General features: G+C 42.5%; 1 protein-coding gene across 3 annotated transcripts in view; it reads left to right on the plus strand.

Annotated features, from left to right (window-relative positions):
• MEGF11 (multiple EGF like domains 11) overlaps positions 1-27,134 on the plus strand; it is a 265,656-nt gene that overhangs the window by 199,084 nt on the left and 39,438 nt on the right. For all 3 annotated transcript variants that reach the window (XM_061371167.1, XM_061371166.1, XM_061371168.1), the window contains 4 exons: positions 10,147-10,267; positions 12,312-12,475; positions 12,877-12,979; positions 25,776-25,922. In XM_061371167.1, coding sequence (XP_061227151.1) covers positions 10,147-10,267; positions 12,312-12,475; positions 12,877-12,979; positions 25,776-25,922 — 535 coding nt within the window. The remainder of the gene's footprint in view (positions 1-10,146; positions 10,268-12,311; positions 12,476-12,876; positions 12,980-25,775; positions 25,923-27,134) is intronic.

Raw genomic sequence — 27,134 nt, forward strand, 5'->3', positions numbered from 1 at the left:
TCAAACATAAAGATAGCAGCAAATTGGGGGAAAGGTTTCATGTTAACTGCATGGCTGGGTAGGTTGAAATTCAGTGTTCAAAAATGCAGAGTAACAGGTGACAGGGAAATAACATGAAGCAAATATACAAAAGGTGAGTTCTAATTTAATTCCTAGCATTCAGGGAAGGAGCTCAGGCAATCCCAGTGGATAGTTTTGTGAAAAGCTCAAATGTGTGCTCAGCACAGGTCAAAACCCAAACAAATCCAGAGCGCCAGATAGAACAGTGAGAGCGATCAGGAAGAGAACAAAACTGGTTGGAAAAAGCCATTTTGGAGGTATTGTGTAAATCCATAATATATCTAAATCTCAAACTGCTGCACACAGTTTGGCTGATTCCTGCTTACAAAGGATATAATGAAAGTAGCGAGTGGTGACAAAGATCATCTTTAAATGGAATAGCTTCTATACAAAGAATGACTCGATAAGCTAGAAGTGAGCGCAGAAAACAGATGGCTGAGGAGGGATATGATAGAGGTCTATGGAACTATGGATGGTGTATAGAATGTGAACAAGGAGTAGTTATTTACTATTTCTAATAACACAGGAACAAGGGGCAGCCAATTAAATGATTGCACAGCAGGTTTGAAGACAAAGATAGTGCTTTTCACAGAATGCGTAATTAAATTGTGAAATGGCTCCCATAAAATGAGAATAAGAGAGTGGGATGATTTTGCTTAGAAAAGGGGTCACCAAGGGTAGATATGTGAGAGGTCTCTTACACAACAGGGGAAGGGGGAGAAGGAATGACTGTTTGCCATTTATCACAGTATAAGAAGTTTCCCAATTAAAAATCAGGCAGTGGATTTGAAGCAAACAAATAAAGATAATTTTTCTCCTTTCTATTTATAATTAAACTGTGGATCTTCTTGCCAGAGGATGTCATAGAGGCTGAAAGGATAAATGATACCTTTTATTTCCTGGTTTTGCTAATGTCCTTTTTGCAGAACTGTTCAGAGTTGTCAGCCAGAGCCCAGATTTATTATTGCAAAGAAGTCAGGAGGCCACAATTGTTCTACAAGGTAGATCTCATACTGTGCCACTCAGGCGATGTGGACAGAGCAGAAAGCATCTCTAATTTCCAGACAAGGGTACTCCAATAAAATAGCTGGTGTGGAATTGTCATGGCCTGCTCTGGATTCTCACTCTGAGGTACACTGCACTGCAATGCTTATCTGTAGTTCCAAATGGTATAGGTTTCAGTTAGCCACTAATTTATTCTGCCCAAATGTGGGAAAGAAAACTATGGAACTTCACACAGTGTGGCAAAATCTTTCCTTTACCATAGTGGTAACTCCAACTCAGACCCCTCCATCTAAAAAAGACAGGAAATAGGTTCTGTTTGTCTTCACCAGTATCATTCAAGGACTGCTGTTTAGTATTTTGACATATTTAACTCACTTCTTCCTGTGGTTTGGACATAAGTAGCTTGTTGAGTACATCACGAAGAGCACAGGTACCAAGTGTATACTTCTCAGGCGTGTAAATACTTTCCACTAACTTGAAATAACACACATTATGCCGGGGCCATTTTACCTTTGGGGACATTTAATTGTGATATGGCCATGGTTTTTGGAGCAGTTTAGAATAGCAGTTGATCAAGGCTGATTATAGTAGCAGCAATGAGCCCCACAGATGTTACATTCTTTATAGCTTCCGCAGAGTTTAAGTTTAAAATATCATGAGAGTTTGCTCCTGGCCTCATCTGAATAAATGTGAAGTGGCCCTATTCCAGATTTAAATTGTTTAAACTAAACAGAGGACTTGGTTATCCAGCTGTTCCTGTAAGGTATCTTTGTAATCCTCCTGATACAGACATTATTGACCTGACTTGATAATTTACCATAGAATCCCAGGCTGATTTGGGTTGGAAAGGACCTTAAAGCTCATCCAGCTCCAGCCCCTGCCATGGGCAGGGGCACCTTCCATTAGAGCAGGTTGCTCCAAGCCCCTCTGTCCAACCTGGCCTTGAACACTGCCAGGGATGGGGCAGCCACAGCTTCTCTGGGCACCCTGTGCCAGCGCCTCAGCACCCTCGCAGGGAAGAGCTTCTGCCTAAGAGCTCAGCTCAGTCTCCCCTCGGGCAGGTTCAAGCCATTCCCCTTGGCCTGTCCCTACAGGCCCTTGTCCCAAGCCCCTCTCCAGGTTTCCTGCAGCCCCTTTAGGCACTGGAGCTGCTCTAAGGTCTTCCCTTTAGGAGACTTCTCCAGGCTGACCCAGCCCAGCTCTCTCAGCCTGGCTCCAGAGCAGAGCTGCTCCAGCCCTCGCAGCATCTCTGTGGCCTCCTCTGTCTGTGGAGAAAACACCACATCCCTCTTGTGTTAGGGCCCCAGAGCTGGATGCAGGATGCCAGGTGGGAGTATCTATCTTTGAATTAACTAAATCTAAACCCATGTAATACAGATATTTTCATTTCCACCTGAAATACCTGCTCCATAAACAATCTCCTGCAGAATTAGGAGTTTATTTTCATATCTTACCTTTCTGTAGCCAACTGCTGGGGCTGGCCAAGCACTGAACATCATCTGATTTAGCTGAACACTGACCTCCATCATGCTTCCTGAGCTGTGCATGTCTCCATTACAGCCTGCCTGTGGGAGGTTGCTCTCTCATGTATGATGCTCCTTCTCACCTGATGAAATGTCCCGAGGAAATGATGTAGGAGTTGTTTTAGCCAGTCTAATTCCAATCTCCTATTTTGGGAGAGGTCTTTCCTGGATAAATGTGTTCTGTGATATTTTATTAGGTGAAAAGTGCTGACTGTATTAAAAAAAACCATGTTCAGAGGTTGATGATCATCTTTTTTACTCTCCTTGCTACTTTCCTGGTGAATACATTTAATTATATGATGCTGTAGTCATTGCCTTGCTGACACTAAAGTGCTCTGCAGTTAAGGCCCGAATACTAAACCAGGCAGATATTCAAGTGTTATAAAGTTAGTCTAGATTCTCTGGCCAGCAACAGTGCTACTTTGATTTACGGGAAGCAGAGGGGAGGGTGCAATCCCCCCCTTGCTCCTGTTATTGAATTCTCTTTCTTGTTTTTTAATGCCCATATTTAGGTAGCTTGAACAGTAGGAATGGATTTTTTAATTGCAGGTAACTGACTGATATTGGGCATATTTGTAGTGGAAACTTGAAAACTATTCCCTGGTGGTGAGGGGGATTAAGGCGCTCACTGACAGAAATCCAACCGCAGCTTTGCTGAGGTTTAGTATGCAAAATCCAATTTTTGTAATGGGAGTTCTGTTTCTATTTGTCTTCACTTGATTTCGTTGAGGCAAGAAAAAAGCCTCACAAAGCTGGAATTTACTGGCTTTGTTCTTACACAGCACCAGTCCACCATCAGTTGTATTGTTCCTCTTGGATGTATGAAGCATGGTGGAGCCAAGATGCTAGAGGACAGGGGAGTGGTGAGATTCTGTGCACCCTGTGCTTCCAAAGATGAGACTTGTCCCGCACACAGTGTCTATTAGTTTGCCTGTGTGGGTTTACTGTACATGGGTCATGGAATACCCTATGGAGAAACCCCTCTGTTCCTGGAATGAGGGCAGCCAGGGCAGCTCTGCTGCAAATAGTGCACCTTGCCTCCCTTACCTCTTTCCCATGAGTTAGTAAGATAGGGGCATATTCAGACACGAGACCTAAGGGCCCATGCCCTGGATTCCCAGTCTGAAAGGACCCTGAGCCATGTGCAGTGCCTGACTCCTGGGACACACAGATCCTTGCATCCTCCATAGTAAAACCCTTACAGATGGGATTTACTGTGCTGGAAACCACAAGCTCTGTGCAGTTCATTCCAGCTCTATATATGTATATATGGTATCTAGACTGACAGGATGCACAAGTTCTCTAATCTTGATAGACACAAATCATGCTGTAGGTAGCAAAGTCCTAATGAGAGGCTTTCCTAAGCTGTGGCTGAAGGCTTCCCAAGGTCAACGTGATGGGGAAGGTCCCCTCTGGGAAGATGGATAGATAATTGTTGCTCCAAAACCCATATATTATGCCAGCAGCAGCAAATATATTTGGGTTTATAAAATAGGAACCTACCAAGTTCAACTTGATTTTGTACAAATGATTTGGAAAATAACAAACCATAGTTCTTTTGTGGTAACTTTTACTCCCCTCACTGCCAGCTTTGGCTATAACCACTAAAATGAAATGAAATAGCATTTAATAAAGTCCTGTAAGTATTTAGAATTAACATTATTTATAATATTTTTACTTACTACTCTCTAAATAAAGTTTCCATTTTGTTTGTGTGCATCTTTTGCTGGCTATTTTGATGAAACACCAAATTTGCAGTTCAGTGTCAGGCTGACTAATTCTGAACCTGGCATTTACTGTGAGGTTTACTGTATGAATTAGCATATTAGCACAAATCCAGAGGTGAAAGAAAATGCTGACATCCATTTGTCAATGTTTATAAATCCTTGTAAGACTCTAGGAAGCAAAGGGGCAAGTTCTTCCCACTCCCAAGGGGAGCTGTGCTTAGCCCTTACAATATGTCCAGGTTTGATAGTACACTGGCAGAGGGCTGTGATGCTACGGAGGTGCAGACTGGGGAAAGCTTTGCAGGTGGCTGTTCAAGCTCTTTATGATCTAATGACAGACTTCAGCATTCAGGACTGCCTGGTTCTCTTTGGGTGAGTCATGAGCTGCAAAGTCACTTCATAAATATAAGAAAGCTCTTTCCCATCCTTTCCACCTTACCCCATCTTCTCCCATGAAAAGGGCAAAGGGAAAAGGAGATGGAATAAGGTCATCAGTGGTCTCATTGTGCCGGTTTAGATGTATATCAAATTCTAGCACAGCTACATTGTATAATGCAGCAAAGTGAATAAAGGAACATTTGTCAGTTCTTAACAAAAGTGATTGCCTGCAAAGTGAACACTTGGCTTGTGCGGGGCACAAGATCCTTCCCCAACCTTTCTTCTGCATTTTATCATTAACACCAATAATAGCATCTGCAGGGAGTAATTAGTAACACCCAGAGGGGAAGGGAATTCTGCCAGAGGACATCATTATGTCTGGGAAACTAAAGATGCTGTGTAGTAAGGTCATGAATAAATTGTTTGAGTCTGGGGTGGAGGAGAAGACCGGTAAAAGTACAAAGTTTCCTACTGCTGCTAACATGCTTATGAAGAGCACATTAATTTCCACTAGAACACCATTAAGGAAATTAGTTTGTTCTGACGGTTTGTGTTGCTGGATACCATATGTTTACCTTGAGGGAATGTTTGTGGAGAACCACTTTGGGTTAATTGTAAATGTCACAATTAAATAAGTAAATATACAGAACTGTATCTGTGATCTGCATCAGTGCACAGACACCATGTACCAGCATACTGGTGTGCCGTGTAATGTGTGTACACATAAATATGTACTTTTATGTACTAAATCCACAGCGATGAGCTTATCTGGACACACAGACATCAGTACTAGCAGCACCTGCAATTTGTCTCTCTGATCTGTTTATCACTGCATACATATGGCACTGCACCATGCCCTTCTTTCTGTTTAATGCCCGTTGCTGCGAGCTCTGAGAAGCCAGCACTGAGCTTCCCTGTGGCTGGTGGCAGGTGCTGCACCTCTAATTCATCTGGCACAAAGAAAGGTGAGGAGTGGGAGAAGGTGGAACCAGATGCCATGTTAGAAATCTCCGATTAGTTGGAGTCCCACTGCAGGTTACAAAGGTTCAGATATGCTGCCTTCCAGGGTTGTCAGTCCCGCTCACAATCTGCACAGGAGCCGAGGATTTTCAGCACCTTGACAGATTAAACCTTAAGAGCAAACCTGTCACATAGGTCTTTATCCTGCAAACTTGAGGCCAAGCTCAGTAACATCCTGTTTGTCTTCTGCATTGCAGAGGCCTGGAAAAAATTGATTTTCTGTTTTGCCACTGACTTCAGTGCAACCAGGCTTTACCCCCCCCCAAGGCAAATTTATTCCTGTAGATCATAGCTGCTTCTGAAATCCTTAATTCCCCATCCTTAAATGATCACACTTTGAGACAGACCAGGTGTTGTTGCAGACGTTGCCAGGTGCTGTTGACCATTACTGGGTTATTAACTCCCCTTATGCCCTGGGATACCTTTTTTCCCCCCCCATCAAAATGCATTTGACAGATTTAAAGGCCTGATCCAAAATGTACAGGAATTAAATAGAAATCTTTCTATTGAACACTGAAAAAGGATTTTAAAGGGAGTCAGTCATCGTTTACAGCAGGAATGTGCTTTTAACAGAAACAGGCAGTCTAATCTGATGGGGCAACGTTAATCCAGGGAAAACATTTTGCGAGGTATCCAGAGCTTGTTAACACAGCTCCCACCTAAGGCAGCAGCAGTGTATCTTGAAGCTCTACTAATACTGTACAACAATAATTTTTGTGGAAGAAAATCATCCCCTCTCCCTGAACAGAAACAAGACGTGGTATTGACTGCCATCCAGAAAGATGTATGATCTGGCCCTCCGAGTCTATTAATATTTGATGCTGATGGATGGTGAGCTGGTAGACTGAGTTATTAATGGAGTTTGGATCCTTGGGCCTAACCCTCCCTACATAGGGCAGAACTAACAATATCAAGAACTGTATGCCCAAACCTCTCGTGATGCTAGAAAGGTCTGTCGTCTGGTTTTAGCAACAGTTAGTATTTCTGAAGTACTTCAACGTATGGAAGGTCATATGGGTGGTATTAGTTACATTACTGCCACCATTCACTTTGATTTAAAGCTGACTTTTTAAGGTCCCAGGGGTCACTGATCCTCCCACCTTAATCTTTGCCATGTTGGGATACTCCTGTCAGATTCAGAGTTCTAACAAGAAGAGGCTCAGACTGGGAAGGTGAAATACAAAGCAGAGGGCCCGAACATCCCATTCATACATGGAGCCAGGCATTTACTGGAGCTGGCCCCAGTCCCACTTCCCATGAAGAGAATTTTTCCATTATGTTAGAGTCAGATCTGACCCCTGAAATTAGGAACTAGTACACTGGATAGATTTCAGGGCTATATTTCGATAAACCAGGTTTTCCAAGTGAAAATGATGAAGGAAAAGAAGCACTTATGAAAGTTTCTGATGTCCATATGGATCATTCTGACTTGGAAAACAGAGATGTGAAATACCAAGTTATTTATAGCTAGACTTCTTAATATAGCTTTAACATTTTCAGGGGTATACGTTTGATTGAATTAGCTACTCCTTCCTATCACGTACACCACATCCAGGCTTTTCACTACTCTCATTAACCTCCCGATCTTGATAGAAGAAAGAATAATCAACATAAGGAGCACAGCTGTTGATTAATTTTACTAAATAGATAGAAATATAAAGTACCAGATTGCAAGAGTGAAGATTCAATACACAACAGCTGAAATCAGTTTGAAAGAACATATACCTCATTAACAACTGGATGGACGTATACCACAGCCTTATTCACTAGGGCAGGTGGCAAGAGGGATGTGGAATTTCCATATCTTGAACAATACCTGAATGCATTTCATTTCAGAGGTCACCCTCCCAAATCAAGTTCAAAATGTTAATAACGAGGTGTGCATTTATGATTAATAAAAGCTTAGAGCCAGTGCTATAGTTCAAGTGCATTTTCCTCTTATGTAATTAACAAGTGAAGTGTATTTGGCAGTTGTCACTCGGCAAGCTCTGAAGGTCCCGCTTGTCAAACCCAGTGACAGAAACCTCATTAAGGCAGTTATTTTCTCAGTTAAAGTTTCTTTGCAAAGTAAGTGTGTGTAGGGTGGACAGCCAGAATGACCACCCTCTATTAGTGCATGAAGTATAGTACATTAAAGCAAAGGCCAAAACTCAAAGGCATGCTGCATAAAGATGAAGCAGCCTGATGTTAAGCTGGTGGACAGCACCTTTTCTTTGGGGTGCCCAAAGTGGCTGTGTCTGACTGCCCTCCACACAGAGTAAGCCTATGGAAAACCAGTGAATCCACACCAGCCTGCTGCGCACATGGCCAGCAGGTAACATACTGCAGAACATGAGCTGATGTGCAGTCACAGAAAGTCAGCGAGGAACTGGAAATCCACCTTCTGCTTCAACCCATGGCCCAGATGCTGGTTTAGTTAGTCAAAGAATCATAGAACACACAAAATGGTTTGTGTGGAAGGGGCCTTAAAGCTCATCCAGTTCCAACCCCCTGCCACTGTCAGGGACACCTTCCACCAGACCAGGCTGCTCAAAGCCTGGTACAACCTGGTCATTCCTCTCTTAACCTGCAGTTTTCCCACCTCCTCTGGTCTCTCAGACTTCCATCTTCATGGCACTTTTCCAGTTCCCAAGGGGATATTTTAGCTCCACATCAGTCTGTTCTATTTCTCTTTTCAAAGGAATTTTCTTTCACTTCCAGATCACAAGTTTGAATTCCGATAAGGTCAGTTGTCATAGAAATTATTACCAGTACCAGCAGTTCTGTGTTGTACATAAAATGAGTTGGGAGTTTCATTCACACAAGATGTGGCTTTTTAAGTGGCACTAATTGGCTGTCTAATTGTTACACACAGGAGAAAGGCAGAGGATTGATTAGGCATGGAGACTGAATGCCCCTCTGCCATCCCGCTTGGCTCTGGGTTCCCAAGCTCATTCTGTAGGCATGCTGGCAGGGTAATGAGGGGCAGCCTGCTTTGGATTTTCTGCCTGTCAAGACAGCATCTTTTACTGCCAGGCCTTTTCAGAAGAACTTGTTTTACTCCACCAAGGTCAAAGATAGCATCTTCTGCAAACACTGCTTTCACTCAAAAATCAGGGACTTGAAGGATTTACTTCTGAGCAACATGGATTTTATCCGTTTCTTTTACTTCCCCTAAACCAAAGGTTTTAGTATAAAATAGGCTGAGTCATCCTGGTGCTAGGCAGAACTGCTACAGCAAGCATATGGGGTTTATGGTGCTCAAGAATCTGTTCATATTTCCTTTTACTGTCTCAGTGGCTGAGGCTGTGAGATACAGGCTCCTGGAGGTACTTGCCACGGCATAGGGAAGCTGACACTGTGTGCATTTATCTCCTGATAAATGGATCCTCCTATTAAACAGTGGAGCCTCTCACCTCCAAAAATACATTTTGACCAGTATCTTTTCCCCTGAGCAATGGTATAGGTCACGCTGCGCAATGTCGTTACTCTTGAACTTTGGAGTAGGAGAGCTTTCTCTGACATAGAACTAAATTATTGAAGTTTGACTCACTGAAAAACTAAATTCCAGAGCTAATGTGTGATGGGAAAGTCAGGACTACACATAGAAAAAAAGGAAACAGAAACAAATTGTATATGCTGATGTATGTAGAACAAACTAGGGGACTCAGTAAATAGGCTTAAAGGAATTGTGCTCCCATTTTAATGTCCTTGTTTCATCAGATGAACAGCATTAGCAAGAACTGTCTCTCAGCCACACAAGTTAATCAGTGCATACAATACCATAGTTTACTGTTGAAATATTCTGTTTCTGTAACATACAAGTATTCACCCTTACTTTTGCCACCCTTAAAGCAGAAACAGGACAGAGACTGGCTCTGTGTGCCTCCTCTCTCTGTCATGCCCATCACTCCTTGTTCAGCATTCTTCCTAAAGCCACAGTCTCATTCAAATTAACTGAAAACAAATGCAGGTACCAGCCATGCATCAAACAGGTCTCATGCACCTGCTGTGTAGTTTCCTTCTCTGCCAACCTGTGCAAGACGAGGAGGGACGAGCTCCTTTAGCTTTTTAACAACCTTGTTCTTAGAATCTATTTTCCAAGAACTGCAGAGCAATCTTTGCAGTTTCAGACTGTATATTTTGTGATTAGTGTTTTGTAAGTGATGTTTTGCTTAATGATCTGACATCTGTTCTAGGAGGTTTGTTTTTGTAACTTCCCCACCTCCTGCTGAATGAATGCCAGAAACTTGTCCCTTTCCTCCAAGTCAATCAAAGCACTAATTGCATCATAATCATGGGAAGCAGCAGTAACTGCTCAAGTGCTGAAGATTCAGCAATCAGCTCATAACACTCTGTTCACTGTTTCAAAAGAGAAAGCCTCCCTGTGCAGAGATGGGAATTTCCTGTGATTCCAATTCCTTCAGCTTACTCTGATGTTTTTTGGTTTGCAGGGAGATGACTGCACCATTACCTGCATGGCAGGAACCTATGGAAGCAACTGCTCATCAGTTTGTAATTGCAAAAATGATGGTGCGTGTTCCCCTGTGGATGGTCTGTGCTATTGCAAAGAAGGTAAACAAAATTCAGATTTAACAATTGTCTGCAGTTTGGCATCAGTGCTTCTCCCCTTTTCAAGTGGCACAGCTGTGCAGCCACTAACTCCACTATTTTATTGTGCCTCTCGGTAATCCAACTGTCTGCCCAAGTATCAAAACTCAACAGGGGCTTGACTGGATGTTTTGTCTCTGCCCTGAACAGGGGCCAGACTTCCCTGCTCTGCTGCAAGAACAGGTCACAGAACTAAGTGTGCTCACAGATCTGTGGCTCCTCTCCAGAGGAAATGCAGAGCAATCCCCAGGCTCCTGCCTTTTATGTCTATCATTTTGCAGCCCCATTTCTCCAAGAATCAAAAGCCCCTCCATGGCCAGGGCGACACAAGTGGGCTGGGGGCAGAGGCTCTGTCTAGTCTTTAGCCCATTGCAGTGGGCTGTGGCCAGCCATGGCTACCCTGGCCTGCAGACTGCCTCCAGCTTGGGCTGCTCTCTCCCACAGGCTTTCCTGGTAATCTGGGCTCCAGCTGATCCCAGCTGCCAGCCCTGCACTTGGGTACTGTGGAGTGGGCTCTGACTGTCTGCCCTTGCTGCCATTCTCAGTTCCCTGTCCTCCCTGTGCCTTAACACAGTGAAACCTGAGCCATAGAACCACAGGTTTGGGTTGGAAGGGACCTTAAAACTCATCCAGCTCCAACCCCTGCCACGGGCAGGGACCCCTTCCACTGGAGCAGCTTGCTCCAAGCCCCTGTGTCCAACCTGGCCTTGAGCACTGCCAGGGATGGGGCAGCCACAGCTTCTCTGGGCACCCTGTGCCAGCGCCTCAGCACCCTCACAGGGAAGAGCTTCCTAATATCTAATCTAAATGTTCAGGTACATTCTGTTTCCTGAGCTGACATGGGGTTGCAGGATGGGGCTGTCTTTTATCTAGGGAAACAGGAAGTCTTCCCTGCTCCAGAGTATCCTTGCAAGACTAACATCTTTGCTTCCCACATATGTCCAGAATTCCCTTATCTGCTTGGTAATGAGCATAAGCCATGTATTCAGTAACCACTTGAGAACTCTGGGACTGCTCCATAGCACCGTGTCTCTTCTGCTCCCTGTGTAGCGAGCGGTACCCTCCCCCAGAATCCCAACATGAGCTATATCTGTGTGGCATGCATAAGCCCTAAAACAAAAGTGAGGCAAATAACGATAAAATCTGACATTTCAAACAGGAATTAATGGATCACTGTAGAACCCCATTTAATGAGGGTGTATAAACCATGAGTTACTGCTCAACTCCATTACATACAGCTGCAGTGTAATGAAAGCCATTGTGCAGCTGATAGTTAAGATTTGAGCCTTAATGGTTAGAAATGATGGCCTTGGTCTTTTTTCAGGTGTAATAGCTGCTTTGTATTAAACAGCATTCTCAAAAATAATACAAGGTAAGAAACAGGCAGCATCAAATGACAAGTGTCTTGCATTCTCACTGATCAGCAGGTCCCCACCCTGACAGACAGTACTGCACTATCTTGTGTTGTTCAAGCAGGTCCCAGAGAGGCATACCTGAATCTGGTGAGCATCCAACACAGTGATACATCACCCTCCTGTATGTATAGATGCTAGCAGATGAAGTTGGGAGGTGATAAAAAAAGGGCCAGCCTTTGACTCCAAGATAGTCTTGATTTATCATAGAAACACAGAATCCCAGACCAGTTTGGGTTGGAAGGGACCTTAAAGCTCATCCAGCTCCAACCCCTGCCACGGGCAGGGACAACTTCCCATGGAGCAGCTTGCTCCAAGCCCGTGTCCAACCTGGCCTTGAGCACTGCCAGGGATGGGGCAGCCACAGCTTCTCTGGGCACCCTGTGCCAGCGCCTCAGCACCCTCACAGGGAAGAGCTTCTGCCCTAAGGTCTAATCTATATGTACTGTCTGTCAGTTTAAAGACATTTGCCCCATTTACACTAAGATCAGGAGGAAACTGGCCCTAGAATCTAAGATCTGCACTTTTGAAACTGCTGTCTCTACTTTGCTTTCCTCATGAAAACATCCCAGATCTTCTCTCATATGTTTCCTTAGGCTGGCAAGGAGTGGATTGCTCTATTCCATGTTCAAGTGGAAGTTGGGGTCTTAACTGTAACCAGACATGTTACTGCACAAACGGAGCAGCCTGCAGGCCAGCTGATGGCTTTTGTCTCTGCTCACCCGGATGGCAAGGGGAGTACTGTGACCAGCCATGCCCTGTAAGTATAACTGCAGGGGTCTTGCACCCGCTTTAAAGCCACACACCACATAGCTTTTCTGAATGTACACTAGGTCAGTGTCTCATTTTGTCTGTGGATAGCTGAAGGAAATCATGTGTAAATAACAGATTGGCATTCTGGCAATCAAGTAGATGTGTTCTATTTTGCATTATATTGTATCAGAGCTATTGCTCTGTTATCTGCATTTGCTTGAACATCATTTTCTAAAGTGATTCCTCATTTGGTTCTCTATAGGATGTTACGCACTGAGTTGTTTTTATCCTCCCTGTATGTTAATTTAAAAAATGCAACTCAGCATTGAGGGACATGATGGATGATTTTGCACATTTTAGAACAAAAAACTGATTACTGAGAGACTTTTTTATTTATATTTTTGGAAGGATGGAACATATGGTCTTAATTGCAGTGAACGTTGTGACTGTAGCCATGCAGATGGGTGTGATCCTGTCACCGGTTACTGCTGCTGTCTTGCAGGCTGGACAGGTAAAATCAGCCATTACCTTTGTGAACATTGGGGGGTTTGCTGTTTGAGGGCTTGAGGGGTTGTTTTGCTTGGCTTATTGCATCACTTATAGCACTGGACTTGTGACTGCAAACCTCTAAATAACAGATGGAGACAAGATCAGCTGAACTTAACCATATTTAAATCACTTGTGATGGTGACAATAACTGGCATTCATTAAATTTGTATTCAGATTAGTTGAAGATGGCTCCAAAACTGGAACCAGATGTTAGCCTTCTGTAAAGAGAATCCTCAGGAGGGCTGCAGATCATCTGGAAATCCTGCAGGGATTTTCTCCTTGAATAGCCCTTTCCGTGGGTGTGCAGTTGTGGTTCAGTGAATCCTGGGACCATCATACCTGGCGATGCAGAGGTGTTTTCTGAATGAGTCATTACAGCTGCTCCATCATGAAAGGCTCGGTTCCATTACAAAAAGTCTTTATGCTTTTCCTGTTTCCCCTTCTTGTCAAGCAGAAGGGCAGTTCTGGAGAGTGGGTCAGTGCTGGTTTGACAAGGAGCTCTTGTGATTACACAGAGGCAGGGAAGAATATTCCAAGAAGTCAGAGAGTCCAGGCTGGAGGTCTCAGTACGATCAGACCTGCACTTGACTCCACACTGACATGTCTCATTGCCAGCTTTTCACAGCTAACAGAACAGCAGCAGGGGCAAGTTATTGACCCTACCAGTATTTCACACTCAGCTGCCTAAAATACTGGTTAATCTCCCCCAGTTTTCTGTAAAGGCCCTAGAGGGAAATCAACATAGATTCTTGCCCATAACTGCAGAACCGCCAGTGGCGCTGGCAATCAGAATGCATTTATATTGACAACAATTCATTTGGAAAGTTTGTTTTCCCAACAAGTACAAGTTGGAAGAATATATGGAGCAAGGCAGGTGATCAGGCAGCCAGCATTTGGGATACTGTCACCTTACCTCTTCATTTACACCTTAAACAGTGCATGCCTTCTATTTCTGATGAAGAGAATATTGCCACAGCAGCTCAGCTCCTAGAAGCATGAAGTGAAATTAAACCTAGAATGTACAATGGAAAAAAACTTTGAAGGATTAAATAAAATGCAAAAATAGAAAGTTCTACACTGCTTACAACAAAGGCACTTTTCAGAGATAGTAGGCAGGCATCCCTGCAAACAGCATTTTTCCCCCAAGAAAATCCATTTTATAAGCTCACTAATATCCTCTCCTCTAGGTTGCATTCTTCATTCACTGGGCTGCATTCATCTTTCTTTGAGCCTCTTCACCATCAATGTATCCATCTATCAGGCCTTAAAACTCTACTGTGCATTATTGATGATCATCAGAGAAACAGTTGGTAGGCTTCCCTGTAGCCATTGTGAATTTCTTCGAGGGAGAAATGGTCTTTAAAAGTACAGTAAATTAAAGAGATATATTTATACACACTTCCTCTAAACGTTTATTGCACACCTTTCTGGATGTAGCATTCCAGAAGAAACTTCAGGAAATGCACTTTGCAGACAGTGCAGACTAAAGGTTTGGCTTCTTCTCAAAGGTATTTGCAACGTATACTTTATATGTACTCCCATCCCCATCTGTAAATATACATCAAATGCAGATACAAATTACTCCAAGTAAAGGTAAGAATAATGTCTGTGGTGACCTTCTTTAATCTCCGTATTAGGCAAGATTTTATCTGTAGCTGTTGTGAACTGGGCCAAGATGTTTATTGCAGTGCATTTTATAAACATGACAAGATAAATAATTCAGGCTTAATTTTTTTTGCTTTCTGAACTTGGTGCTAGCTAGGCATGGCCTGAAAAAGATCAGAAAAGTTCAGGCTCATGGAACATCTGAGGCTTTTCTTGCCCACTCACACCAGACAGAGGATTCACATGGCTTTCTGATCCTAATAGCCACAAAACTTCATCTGAAACAGCATATTCTGTATGTTCATCCCACACGGGGGACTCCTTCTTGATGTCAGTGTTTTATGCAAAGATCAAGGAGAAGATTGAACCCATTTTCTTTAAAGTGTTTTTTGAGATGTTACTGATATAAACCTGCAGAGACTGATAGATGGTAGGAGCATGGAGGAAGAGTGGGAAAAGAAGGGGAAAAAAAAGGCATGTAAAAGATTGCATACAATGTAAGTTAATAGCATCCTGACATCCTTTTACTGGGTTATGACTGCCACCATCAACACTATTATTCAGGACAATGCCCTTCTATGTGTACCAGCTGGGGGGAAGTAATTTTCAGAAGCTGAGCGTACCTGGCAGATGGGAAGATGATGAAGAGATTCCCACATATCAACCAGGAGATCACAGAGCTGTGCAAACCAGCTGTATGCATAAATGAGCACAGTGGCAGCAAGCTGCTTGAAGACATGCATATATAGGTTCCATTCAATTCAGTGGGGAATTGCACATGGAAAAATTACCCAGCTAGGTAGACAGACATATTTTATCACAAATGGTTTTATAGATAGCAAGGCAAGCATAACATTTGTACAGAAAAGACCAAAACCACATTGGCAAAAGGCTCTCATGCAATCCAGACAAAGTGAGATTTGTTCAGATGTGGGATAAAACCAGATCTGAGACCTGCTGACTCAATGCAGAGCTGAATTTTCCTCCATGGGAAGCAAATGTCAGCTGCAATAACAAGGGCTCAGCCTTGCACTGAATGGAGTTCTCCAGCTTGCACCAGTACTACATACACATAACCTTATGTGTGTATATCTAAATATATATATATAAGTATAGATATAACCCTTAAAATCAAAAGAAGACATGTTCATATCTATTGCTAGGTTAAAAAACAAAACTGTTGCTCACAGCAGGATCAACTCTTGACTGATTACCCTTGTCTAAAGATTAATAAGGGTCTCTTACTCCAGCTCTGCCATGCATTTTAGATATGTATGGCTCTGTGCTTGCAGCTCTGTGCATGTGTGTGTGTACGCACAGATACCTTTAAGCTCCCAGCACACTTGTCCTTTGTGGAAGAGGTGTTAATTTTGTGTGCATTCAGGTTAAAATGATACTGCTTGAAAATGGAGTGCTTCGGTGCTAATTGCATTTGGTTAAGTAGGGATCTTGCACACACTGAATCCACAGAGAGAATGCAAGCGTGGAAAAGCTGCGTGGTAGAGCCTTTCCTGCAAGCCCTTTGCAAGCAAATAGGTCCTATAGAAGCAGGTATCAACCTCAACTGACTCAGATGCAACCTCCTCACCTGAGTGCTCAGCAACAAGGAGAAGGTCATCAATTTATTCAGTGTTTATTCTTAACAAATAAACTGAAACAGGATGAAGAAGGACCAGCTGCCCTGGTAGCCTTGCTGGGTGGGTCAGAAGCTAGGGAGGACATGGGGAAGCAACGTTTCTCTGTTAGAGCCCCTGTCAGCTTGGTCCTCTCTCCTCAAGGTGGCTGATGACAGCATGTTTCCTCACTGACACCAACTAGTTATTACTACATCACCCTCAGCTGTTTCTACCAATAATTCAGTTGATCATAGCTGCTGGCCTGCCCTCTAATTTTGGGAGGTGCCCCCTTTATGTTTGACCTGAGCCAGGTCACAGGGCTCTCTGGGAAGCCAGACACAGCCATTGCTCATCCTGTCTCTAGGACCTGAGCCCGTCTGCTTGTGCAGTCGGACAACAGATCACAGATAGGAAAGCCACAGGCCCAGCTGATATTCACAGCAAGCTCATTTCCTCCCTGTAACGAGTCAATGTGCTTCAAATTAATTGTGGCAGTGTGTATTTTGTTAACCTTTCAGATATTACAGTGGGATTAAATAGGAAGCGATCTGCAGGGGGATATATTCCATTCCTGTAAATGTTAAGGTCAGTTAAAATCCTGTTTATCTGAATGCCTTTAATCTGAAATGCTGTTTTATCTGGATCTTGGTTCTGTCTGTCTCTTTTTTGTATCATGCTCTGTTTTTTATAGAGCACTGTAGTCGTGATGCTATCTCAATTACCCCTGAATTCCTTCACTCAAAGGCTTTTCTGAATAGCCAAAGCTGAAGCTTATTCAGTAGATTTTAACATCCCAAAAATACGCCTGGGGAAAATAGGCTAGTACAGCAGACCTAAGATGGAAAATATAACAGGGTGCATCCCATGGTTAATTAGAAAAGAACCCCTCATAGATTTTCCTTAATTAATCAGGATGCCACATGCAGGTATGAAGATTATATATGCTGGTAAGGAAGAAACATCTTATTATTGTGTTGGTATTTTTCACCTTCAGGCTTCATTCGTGTCTCGTAAGAGCAGCTTTCCTCTTTGCTGTTCCATACAGAAATCGAAATACATATTTCACTGTCCTTTCCCACCTCAATAACTTTCCTACGTTGTCAGCAACATAAACTCTGCTTGTCTCTTATCGTGTCAAGGAATACTGTACAGTAGTTGTGGTTGCCTCATTGTCGGGATTTCCACGTGTGATTGTAGAGGGGAGTTAATGGGGTTGGGAAGCGTCAGCTGGTCACAGATAAGGTGAGCTCTGAGGAATGAGACTTCACGTTTGTGAGAATTTGCAGGCTGCAAGTGACATCCGCACTGTCACTCAAACACAGAAACATGCTTCTTCCCTCTTGTGGATGCATTAATTCAGTCACAGTGATGAGGCTGTTACTCAAGGGAAGGGCTTTTTGAATTCTAAAGGAACACTGACCACTCTGACAGGGAGCTCCAAGGTATTTTTAACTTCACTTTCCCCAAGTTCTGTGCAAGAAGATGGCAAATCACTGAAAGAAAAACTTTCCACCTGGCTTTCCATGAAATGCATGTGCTCGTATTAATATGATGCTTCCTACACTGAAGCGCTGCCCACTTCATAATCTTAGGGCCAGATCCTCTCCACAGTTGTACAAGTTGAAGCCAAAATAATTCTGTTGTCATTAACAGAGCAACTCCAAGAGCACGCTGATATAATTGGTAGCTGACTTTTCTATGTGTCTTTAAAACCAGAAAGATCTAGGATTTGTTTCATGCACCTACAGGGTTTTTGGTGGGGAGATCCACAGTGGTTCAGAATTCACAGTGTCGTGGGTTGGCTTTTTTTTTTCCCCATCAGACTGTTCCGTTCTCTCTTGGCTTGGAATACACAGCCTAAAATATCTGAATGGAGTAATAGTAAGTTCTCAGTAAATATGTGTTTTGTAGATGTCTAATCCCATTATCTAAACCATATTTTACACTGATCACTTTTGGCAGTCTTATCCCAGATTTTGAAATTAATATTCTATTTCTGTCTTTATTCTGTATCCTTCGATTAGCTTTAAACAGACAAAAAAGTTTTAGTCAGTCTAAAATGGTTCCTTTTAGCCTCTCTTCTGGCCTCTGTCTTTCAAATGTGAAGATCGTTTCCATATGAAAAGGTGCGCTTATTCTCTGGATTCGACAAGTGCCCTTTAGTCTATGAATGTAACATAAGCTTATTAGAAATTAGCTTTAATTTTTCATTGACTTAATTTCAAGTGAGTTGATAAGATTTTAATGTCAGGCTGTGCTTAAAAATTCTCTCTTTGACAGGAACCTTTAAGTATGGTTCCTGCTGATATAGGGCTAATTTTCCAAAATTATGAATTATGAAGTTATATCAAAGACTTCATTGATGTCCTGACATTAATTATGTCTGTGCAGTCCTTGGCAGATATCTAGGGGGCTCCAGATTCTCATCTGAGTGAGGTTTAGTTGTGTGCGTCCTGCGCCAGCTTTAGTGTGTATTTCACCTTCCATGGAATGGCTTGGATTTTTGCCACTCATTCAGTGGGAGTTGGACGAGACCCTTAGACTGTAATTAGAATCTGCAGTAAGCCTACTGCTCAACTTGAGCATGCATGCAAATGATTGCGGTATTAATCTTATAAACACAGAAGAGACACAAATTCATTCAGCTTTGTATTTATTTTCATTTATTAAAGGACAGCTTTTAAATCCATGTGAAAAGATACAGCTTGGATGGCATCCTGGGTAACGCTAACTTAATGGGTTCTAAAAAAATGAAACCTGACGCTAGAGTTATTAAAGCATTTTCCATTTTAGTATGGAGGCATTCTATATATAAGCTAGGCTGTGTGTACAATGCCTTCACCTACAAATAAATGTGGGCGAGAAGTGGTGAAAAATGATTTGTGAACATTTCAGCAGACTCAATACTGGATGCTGGCGTGCTGAGTGTGAAAGGAGGAAAAGAAAAGATCATTCAATAAACAGCCAGAAAGCTACAGTGTTGTATTAATATGTTATTGGTGAAAGTGTTTGCAGGGACAAATGCTGTAAACATCTTCCTTTCTGCTCAACACAAAGGAGAAGAGGCTGAATTTCAGTCAGTGTTATTAAATGCAACAGGTTTGCGCACGTTCAGGCACACAACAGCTCTTGCTAAGCTGTGTTTGTAGCTCATGGCTTAGCTTGGGGGCTTGAATGTTTAGAAGTCAGGAAAGCAGCATGTTTTTATTCCCACTTAGATATTCCTCTCTCCTGTTTACCTGCTGAAGGTCTGCTTGGATCTTCCCAGCTTTCTCTTCTTTCCTGGCCCAACACCATGTCTAGGCTTTGAGAAGAAATAGGAAGGAAGCATCCTAAAGGTGAAGCAGGACTGGGCAAGATCTGACTCCTTCTAGTACTCTTTCCATCACAATCTGCTCTTTCTGCTAGCGGCAACTTTTCTTCCTGCAATAGTGCACCCTGGAGAGTATCTTGTAGCAGAGGGAACAGAATGAGCCTTAATTTTAGCAAACATTTTGACTTATTCCATTTCTTGTGAGGTAGGTCTCTTGCCTCGAAAGCTTTTATTGCATAAATTCCCCATGTTGGATGATTCATATCTGGAGTTTTCTCTAGATAATTAAAAATAGGGGTACGATTAGTGCTCCACAGAGGTGCATTAGGCTGTAAGTATATTACTTTCAGAAAAACACTTACATTAATGGGTGCATAAATCGCCCATGCAATGATGAGAGAAGAGACAATTTAGAGTTTTTCACTGGCTGCAGGGAAAGGCTTATTCTTCATAATTTAGGACTGGATCATGCAGCTTTCATTTAGACTGATGGGTTGTTACACCCAGGAGCTGCCCCCTCTGAAGTCCACAGGTGAACAACTCCCAGCAGGTAAGGGCTCCGCTGCACCAGTTTGGCAAAAAAACAGTTAGAAAAGCCTTTTAACACTACAAAAGTTCATAGATAATGTAAATGTGGCTGCTGCTATCTCTGTTGAACAGCTTCACTATATAAAAACAAAAATAGCTTATTTGCAGACTGAATGAGCAGCCATCAATTCTTAATGTTTCCATTTAATTTTGTGAGAGATCCCTTTATGTTTTCCTTCTGTCTGCTGCCCTCCCCAAGCAGATTTTCTTGTTCTTCAGCATCCTTAAATGCTGAGCTGTCACGAATTGTGCTGTGGTGTTTCTGACTGGATCTGAGACAAATACTGCAGGGTTTGCCTCAGGTAGGAATAACTATGAAGGTGCAAAAAATGATAGAAGAGCATCAAGTATTCTTTATGAACTCTTGCTCATCTGCTGTCGTAACACCTCTGAACAGCTGATCCAGAGGTAACTGGATAGTTCTTTCTTATATTCATGTTGAATTTTCTTTTACTCCTTATAGACTGAAACAGCAAAATAATCCCTAAGGAAAGCACACTGATCCAATCCCAAGCACCAAGCTGATTTAAATAAAACTTACAGGGAAATCATAAGTGTAACAGCAATAAGAATACTGGGGAAAGAGAAGGGAGTAAAGGTAAAGAAAATACAGACATATGACTATAGAAATCTAGAGATCGCATTCAGTGATTCATTCCCATACCTCATTTCAGTACCATTAAGCATTTGCTGGCCCACTTTATACAATTACTTATCTAAAATAGCCTTGCAGCTGTAATCATTAAGCTATTTTGTGCTATTGAAGCAGCACTGCTACTCCGGTGGTTTTGCCACTGCGCACTGTGTCAACAGGTAGACAAACCACCATTAGGGCTTAGTAGTGCCAGAGACAAAAACTCCCAGGCATTTCAGATCAAAGCCAAGCGTGACTCACCAAACTCCAGGCCTCCCCTGGATTGCTGCATAAATCCAGTGCCTATTTATGCATAAAAAGCATTTTTTTGCAAAGCTATTCAAATGCCAGAAATAAAAGATTATTATGACTTCTTGTCATGTTGAAAGACAGGTGGAGGAGAGCACAGTGTTTGTGTTGGATTCAACTGTCTGCTGGAATCATTCCTGTCATTGCTAATTGATGTTGCATCTGTCTTTAGATTGTGTCTATTGGAAAAAAAAAGAGCTGAAGATCTTATTCAGGGAAATAATTACAGTTGTACACTGGTAGATGTAAAATTAAAGCACATGGAGGGGGAAGGGAGCCATGTCCTATAATTTATCAAATTCCTACATCCCTGAAAAATAATTAGATGCTGGGCAGCATGCAGGCCCTGCTGCAGAGGCTACTGTCAAGGGGATAGCAGTGGTCAGAAATGGGCCACTGGCTCTCATTATTCCATCCATTTTTGTTCTTCTGTTGTGGTTGGAGTATTAGTTTCCAACTGTCTGGAGACAAGGCAGACAAACAATGGCAGGCTTTATTAAGATCTAGGGATGTAATCCCCAAGCACAAGCGCAATTGCACAAGCAAGCTGGAGAGGGGGAAAAAGGAAATTCTGGCTTTAAGGAATTTCACCCTTCAAAGTCCTTCAGCGTGGTACAGTTAGAGGCAGTACTAAATCTGCATTACTTTGACAAACATGCATAGAAGGAAGCCATTGAAGGTTATTAATGGACACAGTGTATGAAGTAGCTCTTCAATAGAGACCTTATATCCCAGTTGTACAGCCTGGGTTTTGTTTTTTTTCCTTTTCCTTTTCCTTTTGTCTTGCTCCTTTTCGTGACAGTTGTGTGCATGTTAGCTAAATCCTTCACAGCTCCATTTGTAACTTTTAATGCCAAGAACTAACTTTATCCAGTAAAAATGTACTGTTTTATATAGCCAGACACCAGCTTATATCACAGAGTGACCAGACACATACCTCTAGCATCTGTGCAGCAGAACTGGACTACAATATATGATACATATTACTACCGTAAAGCATACGTGACTTGAGGAGTCTCCATCAGCCAGTGCTCTTGCCAGACACACTTCCTCCTCTACCTCTATCCCTGCTGCTTTCCTTTTCAAGGTACAATCTTCAGCTCTCCATTGGGAGATACCCGCATAACCTGATTGCCTCACCCTCGAGAAGTCTGGGCTGGAGGTACTCCAGGTATTCCTGATGTCCCAGACAGCAGATGTTTTGCCACTTAGTAGTAATGGGCAACAAAAAAAGTCCTGGAAGGGCCCTTAAGGAGAAAGATCTTGGAAGAGCTCTCCCATGTAGCTGTCTGTTAAAGGAGTCATGGCTGTTCTGGTGGGTTCAGTTCATTCCAGGTTGGGTTTTTCACAATATACACAACAGCAATTGAGACACTTTGCGCTGCTTTTCCTACCTGATGTGTGAGCTAAAGAAGACAGTGTAGGGAATGAGGAGTGAAGCCGCTCCTGGGTCTGCCTGCTACATTCCATGTACAGAGCAGTCCAAATGACAGCAGTGGAAATCCTACTGGAGAGCAGACGGTATCTGCAGAAATCCAGTACCCCGAATCCACACTAGGATGTGGAGGCTTTGTGGCTGCTGTCTCACAGGCTGAGTTAAAATCCACAGCAAACTCAGCTCTTACCTTTGCTCTGGCTTACTGCATGAGAGCTCGAATGTCCTTTGCCCACGTACAGTGGATAACTATAAATTTATGTAAGTTATGTGAATTTCATTTACAATTCACCCCCAGAACATTGTTTAAGGTCTTGAAAGTGTAATTTTATACTTGTATCTACAATTGTGAACTACAGCCTGAGGCAGTAAGATAATTTCCTGGTATCTAGGCAATAGAGTTTATGTATAGAACCGCTTCCTGCAGCTTCAAGGACTTCTTCTGGTAGTTGTCTTTCTAATTCTATAGCATGCTTGTGAAACGAGGATTTTGTCCGTAAGTCAGAAACCTGAGATCACAGAGATGTGGCAACTTCAGCATCTGTTTGTATTTCTGGCAATGGAAAACCGATTGCTTATGAGAAATGTTCATCAAGTTCTATAAGTAAATATGAGAGTTTTCCATTAAAGCTGCTTGCTGCTTTGCTGACTCCAGTTGTAAAGTAGCTGGGAGGGATGGACCCCACCTGCATATGCTTCAAGTTAGGGGATTGTAAAATTAAGGTGGTTTTTTTACCACAGTTCTCTAAGATACACATGTCCGGATGCAATTTGAATTTCTCTTTTATATTTGCTATTCAGTGTGTGTAGGAGCCTCCAAAAATGAAGTCTTCCACGAGAATTAACTTAGAGTAATACGAAGTAATAAAAATTGATTGTGGCATCTTCTTGGTTGTCTTCTGAAAATGTCCAAATAAATAACAGCTATAATGGCTATCGGTGTCTTCGGGAAGGTTTCCTCTTCCCCTCTCTCTCCATTTCCTTACAACAATCAGCTTCACAATGACTCATTGCCTTCATTAGGAGCGGGAAGACATCCCTCATTATTCATTACTAAAGGAAGGACTTTGCTGCTGCACAAAGCAGCCACGGCATTCTAATGCAGCTACCTTTGGAGAGAAAGGAGCCAATGTCATTCTTCCCCAAACTTTGCCAGAAGAGACAAGAAATAATGCTGTTTAATTGTCTCTACATATAAATAGCCCATTGACAATGAGAGAATTGTGGGTTTAATGCTGCAGTCAGGAGGAAAGGATACACATTTTTCTACATTAGTGTCTCACTTCCATTTCTGGGAGCTCACACTGAGACTCTCACTACTGTAAATGATCATATCTATGGCTGTATAAATACCAAGCACATTTATTTATTTGCGATTTATTGTATGAGTTTTTAATTACAGAGTACTGTAGATGGATTACATAAATGTGCACACAAAGCATTTACTGTTTAAGTAATCCAGGGATATGTTTGATTTCAAAGGGAGTGAGGAGGACTGTGTTAAAATGATTGTTTTTCTAGATTTTACTAACACAGACGTTCCTTGCCTCTTTCTTCATTACTTTTTTTCCCATATTTTTTACTTAGATATCAAGGGATTGAGCTTGTTTTATGTTTTTACTGCATTTTAATGTGGTTTTTATTAAGCTCCACAGCATGGACCGTGCCTTTTCATAAATAAAGCTAGGATCATGTATTACTAGAAACCCCATCTCAAACTGTACTTTTGCCAGACTTGGTTAAGATTTTCTAGGAAGGGACATTATAATTGTGTGATTAATCTTCAGAAAGGGGAAATTTTGGCTCTGCAGTATTTCTTACTGTATTAACTTCAGAGATTTATAAAACTAACTTGAAACTGCACTGTAAGTGTGTTTATAATGACTTTTAGCTGATTTAATAATCCTCAAAGTTTGGTGACTGTACAGATCACAGCTTCACAAATACAGTCCATTACCTGTAGCATCCAGATGAAGTTATCAGAGGTGGAGGAAATTACTTGGGATTGTATTTCTCCTTAGCAAGGCGCTAATCCAACCTCTGGCTGAGGCTGGGGCTCTCGGAGCCCTTGTCTGCATTTATCCCATTATGCAGTGGGGACATGTGCATGGATGATAAAGAACATCTTCATGTTGAAAGCCTAGCTGGGGTGTGTGTAGACCATCAAATCTCTGTGCTTCAGTTGTAAGGCACCTGGTGTGGTAATGTTGTTAGGAAGATTTTCAAGCCAGCCTGTGATTCACTTTTTCTGTTGTTATCAGTATCTACCGTGTGCTGCTGCTGCTGCCATTCCCTGCAGCTGGCACTGCTTAAAGTCTCTCCTGGTTCATGATCCTGCAAAGCTTTTTCAATCCAAGGATCCCTTGATCATGCAAATAGCTCTGCTAATTGCAGGTATTGCTACTGTCTTATCCCAGTGGAGCAAGAGCCTCTTGGACAACTTATGGTGCACAAGATCAAATCCTTAAGGTTACATCTGTATGTGACAAGCCATGGCATAAGGTTGGTTTTAAAAGTCACCAGTTAAAACCAGCTGAAACAATGCCAGAATCCTCATGTTAAGCTTTCTGGCTCTGTGCTTCTTCCAGTGTTTCCAAGCTTTGCTTCTCATAATAATAAATATCAAACAACAACCTTGGGAATCACTGGGAGCTGGATTGGCAGCTCTCAGTCTCCATCTATCATGCAAATGATCAGCCTGTGCCCACATAAAGCCCTTTGCTAGACCAGAACTCCATTCATTAACAGAACTCAGATTGCTCTGGGTGGATGTGGGGTATGTGCATAACAACCCACAGCACTTTATGTTGGGAAATGCACCATACACAACACAGAACTGAATACGTTCAAGAATCCAAATATTGGACATGTTTTTGCAGAACCCTGATTTTTCTTTTTAGGTCTTTCAACTCACCAGTTAAGTAACCAGGCTTCAATCAACCACATATTTCCAGACTAGTTTTTTGAGGCATTTTGTGACTTTAAAGCAATTCCTGACCTTCATCTCTCAGATGGCATGACGAGTTTCCTTAATGGTGCTAAGGACTGAACAGGAGCCCAATAACACCTACAGAATTCACCTCTTTGGCACTTTCTTAATTTTCACTTTATTAAGCAGATAAAAGGATAATGATTTCCTTTCCAGGCTTCTTTGTTTGCTCTGTGATGTACTATGAAGTATCAGTCCAGCCAAATGTTTCTTTGATCAATGAGCAAATTAAGCTGTGTGAAACCTAACGTGTGCCTTTACATCTGCAGGCATCCACTGTGACAATATCTGCACCCAGGGTCGCTGGGGACCAAACTGCTCCATCTCCTGTAATTGTGAGAACGGGGGATCCTGCTCCCCAGAGGATGGCACTTGTGAGTGTGCACCAGGATACAGAGGACCCTTGTGCCAGAGAAGTAAGATTTTCCATAGATCATAGAGTTATAGGATTGTTTGGCTTGGAAGGGACCTTAAAGCTCATCCAGTTCCAACCCCTGCCATGGGCAGGGACCCCTTCCACTGGAGCAGCTTGCTCCAAGCCCCTGTGTCCAACCTGGCTTTGAGCACTGCCAGGGATGGGGCAGCCACAGCTTCTCTGGGTAGGCTATGGCAGATGTGGTTGCAGAAGCAGAGGCAGAAGTGCTCATTTATGATGCTAGACAGAGACACAGGTTTCTGAGCTGCTTTAGCTCATAGCTTCCTAAAGGCAAAAGCTAGCAGGGATGGATACTTTCACATACCAAACTTGGCAGGATCTGGGCAAAACCAGACTTACAGTTAAGTTACAGTGAAGTACAGAATAGCTGTTAAACACAGTCAGCTATGACCCATCACATAATGACAAAACAGCAAGACAATGTTTTCTTATAGGCCAGAAACACATCAGCCTGAAATAGCTCCTGTCTGATGTTCTGCTGCTACATATTAAAATGTGCCGAGGAGATAAAAATCCTGTCATTTGCTCCATGTGGAAGCTGTATTTTCCCCTTAGGGACTCTTAATCACTGGTGCAAACTACACTCAAGCATCTTCCTGTGTAAACAAGAAATGGGTTTGTCTTTCTTTTCTGCAGCAGCTCTTGCTCTTCCTGTAAGACATTCTGCATGCCCAGTTCAAATACCCCTTTTGATTTCACCAGTTGTACTTGACAGTAGAACACACTCATCTCTCAAAATAATTTGTAGCTGACAATTTTTATTTAAAGCCATTATAACGATGACCTCTAGCACTGCTGTCGTTAATGGCCTATAAGCATTTCCATTACAAACCCCAATTTCCAGGTGCTTCAGCATATCTATATAGCTGTAAAACCTCTCTCCAAGGCTAAAATGTGGTGCTCAGAGCTTCAGGGAATTGGGGAAGAAATTGTTTTACAAATTTGCAACCTTAAGAGTGCAAAACTTCCAGAAGTTAATAATTTCTGACCTTCCTGAGGTGAAAAAAACCCGGCTTAGTTTTATCAGCTGATGGCATGTAGGCTACCAGAGGCAAAGTGTGTCCCCAGTTTGCAACTCCAGTAATGAGGCTGCTCCATAAGCATATTTGCTGAGAACCTAATGGGGAGAAATCTTCTCTCCCCACTGGAGTGACAACAGAGAGGTCCTGTAGATGCTTCTGCTTTTGCCTTG

The sequence above is a fragment of the Neopsephotus bourkii genome, unplaced genomic scaffold (assembly GCF_033783945.1).
Source record: "Neopsephotus bourkii isolate Nb327-2 ecotype Australia unplaced genomic scaffold, CSIRO-AGI_Nbou_v1 NB_1572, whole genome shotgun sequence".
Classification (NCBI taxonomy): domain Eukaryota; kingdom Metazoa; phylum Chordata; class Aves; order Psittaciformes; family Psittacidae; genus Neopsephotus; species Neopsephotus bourkii.